At 32.7% G+C, this 9,864-nt stretch overlaps 1 protein-coding gene across 2 annotated transcripts in view; it reads left to right on the forward strand.

Moving 5' to 3' along the window:
* The window catches only part of LOC113507143 (nose resistant to fluoxetine protein 6-like), a 41,493-nt gene extending 32,674 nt beyond the window's left edge, over positions 1 to 8,819 (forward strand). For both annotated transcript variants that reach the window (XM_026890008.1, XM_026890015.1), the window contains exons 4-12: positions 1,457 to 1,739; positions 2,747 to 2,910; positions 4,429 to 4,597; positions 4,841 to 5,034; positions 5,243 to 5,368; positions 5,577 to 5,782; positions 6,552 to 6,694; positions 7,592 to 7,703; positions 8,482 to 8,819. In XM_026890008.1, the coding sequence (XP_026745809.1) occupies positions 1,457 to 1,739; positions 2,747 to 2,910; positions 4,429 to 4,597; positions 4,841 to 5,034; positions 5,243 to 5,368; positions 5,577 to 5,782; positions 6,552 to 6,694; positions 7,592 to 7,703; positions 8,482 to 8,567 (1,483 nt within the window). In that variant the 3' untranslated portion in view covers positions 8,568 to 8,819. The remainder of the gene's footprint in view (positions 1 to 1,456; positions 1,740 to 2,746; positions 2,911 to 4,428; positions 4,598 to 4,840; positions 5,035 to 5,242; positions 5,369 to 5,576; positions 5,783 to 6,551; positions 6,695 to 7,591; positions 7,704 to 8,481) is intronic.
* The last annotated feature ends 1,045 nt before the right edge of the window (positions 8,820 to 9,864 follow it).

Genomic DNA, 9,864 nt, shown 5'->3' on the forward strand with positions numbered 1-9,864 from the left:
ACAATGTTAGGGTATTTAAGATCAAACTACTTTTACCAAGTCTCTCCAATAATAGAAATTGCTAATCATGACAATGAAAATGCTATAAGTCACTTGACTCTCTCTTGGATAGATTTAAACGATTTGGTTGTTCGGTCGACTAAAAATTCGGTCTTACAATTAAATTCCCTACAACTTTGATTCGGTTATCTTACTGATTAAAAAGTTATGTGCGAAAATGTTCAGAAATTACTATTACAAGGTTATCCCAAAAGAATGTTACATTTCAATGGACTAGTATAAGGATGACAATAATACACTATAGCACCTTCTATGCTTCCAAAAATTAAAAACTCCATATTTTTAAGTAAACTACAAGTAACTTTAAGTAAAATACAGTAAAGCCTGTTAGAATCAGCTTTTCAGTAAAACCGAAAGGCGGTAATTATACCTGTTTCACAATTTCTCCTGACAACGTTAGGTTAGGTGTAATTAGGTTTCAGGCTAGAAATTAACTCGAGTATCTAGATTAAGTATGATAAATTACATTAATTAATGCTTTTCATTATGTTGAACGTACTTGATATAAATTGTATACTCTTTGGGAGATGGTTGATATATATATTTTTTTGTAAGCTTACTACATAATATTAATTTAAGGAAGTTAATAATACTGTAAAAATGTTTATTTTGAAAAACACGTACTTAGAAATAAGTAAAATGGTGCATTAATATTAAGAGTGCTCAATCATTTATCTACGGCTACAAAAATCCACATGCTTTTTGGGTATAATCATGAAAAAGCTTCTTATCCAATATTCACCTAAAATTTACAACCAAGGAAGAAGCCGTCGATACAACAAAATTATTTTATGATGAAACAATATCATCAAGTATTAATGAAAAAGGAAAGTAATATTATCTTCCCGTGTGTGATCCTGATCAATCATAATATGTCAGAAGTTACGGCGAATATACGCTTGGATGGTGTAGAGAAATATGTGTGTTCGCAACAAAGTATATTTTCACAAAGAAAACAAATAAAAACAGTAATTGGCGTGATTTTTCTGGCGGAGTACAATTATTAGTTTTACTTTTTATTTGTTTATTTACGCTTTGATTGTTTTTATTTTTATCATCCTGGTTCATGAGAGTTGTGCTCTTATATTTTGTTCAACAAATTTTGCTTGTTAAGACGGATCGAATGTTTTCGTCAGTGTCCAATGCCCATTATAATTATAGGCAATTTTGAATTAAAGCTACCTCTATCAGTACCAAAAGGTAATAAATAAAGTACCATCGATACCAATCTTCCGACTAATCTTGCATCTGGTCATTACTTAATAAATAATTAAAAAAACTGAACCCAAAGATTACTAATGGTACCCAGACCATAACACCTCTTTCGACATTGAAACAATGACTAAACTATACAATAATACTTCATTAACTAAAATTATTAAAACCTCTATTCCAGATCTCTCATCTTACTCTTCGTGACTATCCTGTTCTTCAGCACTGTCTTCGAGATCTACATCATCTACTACGGCGGGAACAAGGAATCTGTCATCACCAGTCTCATTATCTCCTTTTCTATGATCAACAATTTGAAGAAAATCATTTCTACGAAGCAACACAACACCTTGGGATTGGAGTGCATCACTGGGATCAAAGCTTTGGCCATGGTCTTCATTATTGCTGGCCATGCGTGCATGTTCATCGCCAGCGGACCTGTCATGGATGCCGATGCTTGGGATCGGGTAAAGCACTTATATAATCTTTATCATTGATGGCCTGTGGGTCGAGTTAGTGGCTTTGACTGCTGTACCGGAGGAATGTTTGTGTGATGACCAGTATCATTTGTTCTCGTTATTACATATTTATTTAGAAAAACGTAATGTTTATCAGTTGCTAAGCTTTACTTAGTTTAAGACTAGAATAAAAATAAGTGAAAGTTGTAGAATACACAATATTTATAGTTAAATTTTCATAGATGGGTACATATATGAAAATTTAAGAGAAAAATAGATTTTCTATCGGTTCTTCACGACAATAGATTAAACGAAACTGGCAGAAAAACTTCATGAAGAAATATGATAAACAATCAACTATTAGAGCGATAATTGACCTCGTTACTAGGCATACAACTCTATCTTTTTCAATTAGCAACAAGACATCAAAGTACTCAATTAACAACTCAATACAGCTCCGGCTTTCCCGATATTGATCCAACAGTATCCCTTTAAAATCTAGGGTACACTGTATAAATTATGTAGAAGTTTACTGCCTTGATCTCTTAGTATTATATGCCGCTACCCGATAAGGGTCAAGGTAACCGAGTTTATTTGGATTTACTTTTGATTATGCTCGGAGCTATGTCCCAGGCACAACATCGCATAAATTTTATCCGTAATCAGTTTACAGTTTTGATCAAAGAAAAGGCTTTTCAACAAAGACGTTAATTGGTAAACAATGAGGATCATTGTTTCTTCTGTTTTTGTTGCTAAGCGGTTTTTGGAAGACAGTTGCCTAGAATGGCATATGGATTTTAACTTCTGATGCATTTTCGACCAGTCTATCAAGAGTTGGTGGAAAAAAAAAGAATTAAGTTTATGATAGTAACATATTCTTTATATGGTGATATTAATTTTTCATATTTAGGTATACCATAAGTATACCTATATACTTTTACATATATATAATTTTCTAATCTTACACTTTAGCATACTACGTAAATGGTTATCTTAATTAGATTTTCTTATTCCAGTTAGTCCGTCAGCCAGCCAACGCCTTCATGCTGAACAATACTCTACTAGTGGACACATTCCTGATGCTCAGCGCCTTCCTCTTCGCAAGACTGATGTTCGTGGAGCTGGATAAGAGACGGGGCAAGTTAAATGTCCTGCCCATTCTGATATTCCGATATATCAGGTTAGTAATAAATTAAACAATAGATGATACGAAAATTAAAGCATGAATTAGAAAATCTGCTTTCTATTTCGGTAAAACATCAATCATTTACCTCTGGCTATCGCATTCCATTATTCGACATAGACCTCCCTTAAGTTGTATTATAATATCTTGTCCTTCGCCTTCTTCATCCAAGGGGTTTTGTGGAAACGTGACAGAGCTATACACGCTGTAGTGGCATCTCTCTTCAATACTGCTTTAAGACGTCGTGTTAGGCTCCCAGGCCAAACACATAAATAAACTTAAAATAATCGAAATTAATTAGTTACGATAGTCCATAAAATATCTGTCACATCATAAATAACCATATTAAAGAGATTATTCCGTTCATCAGTAAAAATATCAGAATCTAATAACATTTACGACAAAAGAAATATTTTGCAGAGAAGCCTTTACTAGATTTTCATATAACTATTTCCCCTTTGCAAATAACAAGCTCTTACCCAATAAACTGCCATACACAATGAACCTCGCAGCCTTTGTAGTATGGAATAAGCCTTATTAACTGAACTCATTCCTGTAGGGCATAATACTAGCTCATTTCTCGTTTAGCTTTGCCGAGGTTTAGATCTAAGTCCTTTTAATGCTTGTAAGAGTTTTCTTATGTGCAATTTTCAGCAGTGTTTAATTATTTTCAAACCTTTTTAAAGTTGTCCTAAGCATAACTGTAACTGAACCAAGAGCTGAGCAAAAATAGGTAAAAGATTATTGGCAACTCTTTTAATTTAAGGGTTCTTATATATCTTGAATTAATAATATTAAATAAATTATCAAAAGTTTAAGTAAAAATATATCAAAATTATGTACCTTTCAATTATTAAATTTTCGCTCATGCAGTCCTCGCATTCGAAATTCTCTACATTGATTGAATCGTTTACTCGCCCACCTTTAAATACAGCTTCATTAAACTACATGCTTAAAAGATTAACGGGTAATACAGGAACATCAAAGCAAGCTCATACTGATTGATTCGTGTTTGCTGGGAAATTGGATTTGGTTTTACCTTTCACAGCGTTGCTTGTCAAGTATTAGTCAATATCTGTGCGGTTTTCTAGGATGTTTTTATCGGATTTTCTCACTTTCAGACGAGTTGATTGATTTTGTCTATGTTTTTCATTTTTGCTTTGATGTTTTCTATCAGTTTCCGCTACTGTCTCACAGCGGGCTACGTCAAAAAGTTAAAAAGCTTTGAAAATATTTGGGCTTTTACCAAACAGTTTTGTATTATGTTTTTAGAATATAGTTATGAAATCAGATTTGAAATCGGTCAGACTTCAATACCTTATGTAGTAGCCTCAAATTCTTCCTTCCATTAGAAATTAAAGAAACTACTCTAGACTCTGTTATTTTATGAACAATCTCAGTAGATATCAAGATCAGGAAGGGCCGCGTTGCAGAGGCAGAAACGCGGCCCAAAACGATCTTTAGGTATTTTGGCTTTCAAGAACAATTTTTATCCTCACTTTAAATTTATTTTAGAGTAACTCCAGCATACGTGATCGTGATACTTTTCTACATGACCTGGCTTCCAAAGATCGGTGAGGGACCTTTGTGGCAAGATAGATTGCAGCTAGAGCAACAGAGATGCATGGATTCTTGGTGGACAAACATTCTCTACATCAATAACTACGTTAATACTGATAAAATGGTAAGCTTTTTAAATAATTGATAAATACTTTGATTATTATTATTAGTTGCCGAAATTTATAGCAAAAAATACAAAAACCTTTGGATTAATTCACTAATATAAGTTTTGACAACAAATTTTAAATTGTTTTTCATTTGAATTAGGTTTTGGAATTTTACGAAACTTTTACGTTATTTTTCTTTTCAAAATTGTTTTCTTTTGCTGTTTATGATAACAATTTATCAACATTTTCTCTTCTTTCAGTGCATGTTCCAGTCTTGGTATCTCTCGGTCGATACTCAGCTGTTCTTCATAGCACCAATCTTCATCTACAGTCTGTGGAGATGGAGAAAATTTGGACCAATCCTAATATCATTGGCCATAGTCATCTCACTGATTGTACCCACCGTGATAACCTATCAGGGTCAATTGGATCCAACACTTTTGTTCTATGCCAAGTAAGTTTAATTATTTTATCTATCGTATTGAGCTGAAACTGAGGGCCATTAACACCGCTTGAAATAATATTATTAAAGTTGATGAAGAGATGCATCTAAGGATTTCATGCTATGTCACGTTTCCAAACCTGCAATAATGTTACATTAGGCCATGATTAACTTTAATAATTGTCAACAAATAATGATTTTTCTTTTTTTTTGCTTTCAGAGAATTCACAGATATCGTTTCCAACTATTATTTTAACGAAGCTTATATTAAAACACATATGAAGTTAATTACTTACTTCATGGGTATCCTGACTGCGTTCGTGCTGCATCGAATACAAACAGAGAAGTAAGTGATTTTTTACATTATTGTTCGCATAAGTATATTGGCATTGGTATCGTAATATATATTTTCTTATATAAGTTTGTTCATAGTCTAAACGACAAAACTTGAATAGATGTACATTTCATAAACCTCAGCTCTAAGTATTATGTTGCAATTCTTTTGTCCATCAACGATTAATATTTTCGATTAATAATTTCCTTTATAATTTCAGCTACCAGTTTTCATACATCCTGAAAACTTGCGCGTGGATCACGAGTTTCATCCTCGGCACTGTGACAATTTTCACGGTTTCTCTTTTCTACCAAGAGTGGTACGAATACAACGTTATTGAGGCCGCAGCTTACATTTCATTGCACAAACTTGCCTGGGGTATCGCTAACGGGTGGCTTATTGTTGCCTGTGCTACTGGAAATGGAGGTATGATTATTTTCCAAATATTTTCACTTAAAATGAATTCAAGTTCAAATAAATGATTAAATTTTTTTGGACCTAGATAACAACCTTGTGCAACACCTATGGCAAGGCACATTGTGTGCTTAATTTTAAGATTATTTCATTGGAATTTGAACAAAAACATGTGCCTCTATCTACAAATACAATTCGTTTATAAATACATTGCCATTGACCACGTTTCACTCCTTTACGAGTTAATTCCCACTAAGTAAAGCTTCAAGAAGTGTTAATGAAAACTTATGGAGGCTATTAACAACAATGTATCTAGAGGATGTGGGTCACAGCAGCCGATTTATCGTTTTAAGCTTAAGTTTACTTTTCTAGCTCTAATACGGTCAGCATGTTGTAAAACCTTTTTGTGATTAGATGGAAGTAATTTTCCTTTAATTTCACACTCGCCCTTGTAACGCCCAATCGTCAACAGAATTGAAAATCAATTGTTTGAAGGGCAATCGTTTTCTGGTAATGGTGTAGAAGTTTGTATAGTACAGCCTAAATACGTCCTACTGGTGGTCACAGGCCTCTCCCCTATATGGAAGCTTTTTGAGCGCTGACTTTGGCATTTTCGGATTAGATTGTTTGGAATCCGCATTTCCTCATGACGTTTTCCGTCACTGTTTGTGAGCGGTGTCTTAGAATAGCTAAAAAAGTACAGATAACTTTCTAAAAAGTCATTGATCAAACCTGCATATTGTGTATAGCACTTAGGTACTAAGCTTTTTCTTATTTTTAGGAGTTCTTGGAAAATTGCTGACGTGGAAATTCCTCGCACCATTCTCAAGACTGACCTTCTGTGCCTATTTGGTTAACGGAATAGTGGAACTTTATTATGTTGGGGAATTGAGACATCCGTTGTACATTAATTTCTTTACAGTGGTAAGTATTTAAAAATTAAAAATTTCAAAAAAGTGAATGCATTTATAGAATTTCGTTTTATTTAAAAGATATTTCCTTTTAGTAAAGTTTCAGAGGAAAAATTAAAACACAAGTAATTTTTAACTTAAAAATAGATACTGATCTCCAAATACAAACAAAACATTTTTAGCGTAGTTTTGTCATCGTGGTTTTCTTTTGTATCCGACTCACATTTTCGTATTACATAAGGCTTTTGACCACATACAGGAATGTTGTTAGTTCCAAAAAACAGGACAAAATAAGGAACAGTAATTACATAGCTATTTTAAGAACTTATGTGGTCTCAAAGAAACAGGACTGTGGCATGTCCTTAGACGTATCTCTGTTCCTCAATAAGACACATCCCATTTGTTTGTGTTCGTTAAAACTGACAAGAATAACGTTAATTACAACATTGTTGTGATCAATCTACTGTGGAACTTTCCTGAGACAATACAATATGTCAGTGTTATGAGGAAGATAAATTATTTATGTACAAAAGTGTATACAAGTTATTTTTCTACACGTCGTATTATGACTTAGATTTTGATCGTGAAAAATTTCCTATTCTTTTTATGACGACTCCCAGACTCAGGGCAAGCATTCGTGGTTCAGAAGAAAGCTTGTCCTAGGCGGGGATCTAAACCGAGACACATCATGCACAGTGGGTTTGGCGTGGTAACCTGTACCACTATACTATCCGTGCAGTCATTGAAATTGAAGTATTCCTGAATTAAAATACACTAGTTAAAAAGTAGATTAAATTGCCAAATCTAACAGTTTATGTACTCTATGAAGCCGATACAAGAGATCTTGGACGTCTTATGTTCCTTTCCTTATTATCTCCGACAAAAACAAACTGTATTGATAAACTTTCAGATGGCGAACGCGATATCCCACATAGTGCTGACGTTTTTCCTTGCCCTGTTTCTATGTTTAACCTTCGAGTCACCTCTACATGGAATCGAGAAGATTCTACTCAGGATGTTTGGTATGTACCTATTATCATTTTCTTTTTAAGCATAATGGGGGCACCGGTGACTGAACTTTTGCTTTTCGGTCTGTGTATGAAAATACTTATATATTTTATTTGAATCGGTTATTATTTTTAATTATTTTAGTATTGGGTACTAGAGTAATGTGAACGTCAGCAGCGTAAGCTGGCTGAAACAGGGTACTTTTGAGATCCCTTCCAGGTGATGAAAAATTATTCAAAGAGAGTAAAAGCTATTAGAAATTTATTAAAATCAGATTATAACTTAGCCTCCCTTATAATATTTGGTTCATCCTTAACAAATCATATTACATTTAATCTTTGAATTACACATTTTAATACCTCAAAAGCAACTAGACATTAATTCAGATCAAAGTTCACACTTTCAACTTGATTGGAACATTTAACAAAGTTAGAACTGCAATTACTTGAATAGCATAACTTATTCAGTCATAAAAATGTAAATCAAAATTAATATTCTTAAATTTTACTCGTGTAATTAAAAGCCGCATTCAATTTATCGGTTTAGTATTATTTTCAGGTTGAAAATAGATTTTATAATGGTTAGCATTTTGAGGACTATTGTTGTTATCATTGTAATATTATATACCTATACGTAGAACGCTGGCTTGACCTTATCTACCCCTACGGACATAACTTACAAATTATAGTTCTAGTTTTTATTTTATTTAATAAAATAGTTAACTTATAATCTGGCTGATTTAAAATACTCTTTTGTGTTATATGTTGTTATTTACCGTTGTTTTTGTTTCAGCACGTCCAGTATTAAGTGACAACGCAAGAAAAGACAACTCGGTGGAATCATCGAGAAATACTAGTCAATCAAAATTAGAGTCATAGCATCGTTATTACAAATAGTTATTAATGTTATGCCAAAGTCCCTGTGTGATATTTACACAGTCGATTTTGTAAACTTATTCGTGATACCTCGATTTAACGTGATTTACCCATACATATAAATGTGATCTTATTTCTTCTTATCGAAGATAATCGTATCGATCGAGATCTTAACGGTTTGAGAACCATTAAATATGTTGTGTAAAATGTTTTGTTTTTGATAGGACTGTGTGTAGGTTTTTGGAATTGCGCAATGCAGCGTGGAAGGGTATTGCGCATGATAGTAAAAGTTTATGAAACGAGAAACAAATGATTGTTTGACACAATGTTTTACATCATCAAAAAAACTACATAAAATTGTTTGAGTCAAACTTGCTTTCTCTTTAGCCCTTTAGTAAGAACCAAGTAAAAATGAAAAAAATAATGTTTTTGGCTGGCCCTTACAGCGTAAATTGAGGTATCGCGATATTTTTATAGCTAAGTTTATCTTAAACCAAACCAGAAGTTAGAATTGTATGGTAGTAGGAATTTTGTAAATATTGTTTGTAATTAGATTATGTTAGGAATAAAATAAATATTTTTTCTACGTAAACAAGTTTGATACTGAATGTTGTTTAATTCCGTCCGCATATAGGTGCAGAAAAAGCAAGTAAAGTATTATGTCAGTATCGAAAACCACAAGTTATTATTTGCCATAAAATGTAAATAAAAATGACATAATTTTTCGCAAGGTAACCCCTAAAGCCGTTCGTTTTTATTACAATAATTACAAATATACTGTAAATTTTTATACCAAACAATAATCCTCGTTGTAATTTGAACCTTACGATTGCTACATAAAGTTCAAAATTGAGTAAAAGCGTTATGCAAGATACAATCAGTAAAATAAATATGTTGCCATTTTGCTATTCTGAAATATGGCTCCGTTTTCGTGTCAAATCGAAGACGAGACATAATTTTTCTTTCATAAAATGTTTTGAGTACTTTAAAGCTGTTTTGCTTATGGCTCCGACTGTACATGTTTATTTAATAAGATATTATATTAATGTTAGGGTTGGCTTCAAGATTTTTAATAAGTTTTTAAAGTGGTGTTTGGAGCAAAGACTTTGAGACCAGTATTTTTTTCTATAGAAATTAAGTAATTTTCATCAGGCCTTGTATCATTCCATTTATATAAGAAAGTATAAATTAGATACTATATTGAAAATTAACTCGTTATTATGAATTTTTAAGTTTTAAGCAACCTGTATATACGGTGAAACATTACTATTATTTCGCTATTTTTTTAAGACATTTATAT

The sequence above is a fragment of the Trichoplusia ni genome, chromosome 2 (genome assembly GCF_003590095.1).
Source record: "Trichoplusia ni isolate ovarian cell line Hi5 chromosome 2, tn1, whole genome shotgun sequence".
In the NCBI taxonomy this organism is placed as follows: Eukaryota; Metazoa; Arthropoda; class Insecta; order Lepidoptera; family Noctuidae; genus Trichoplusia; species Trichoplusia ni.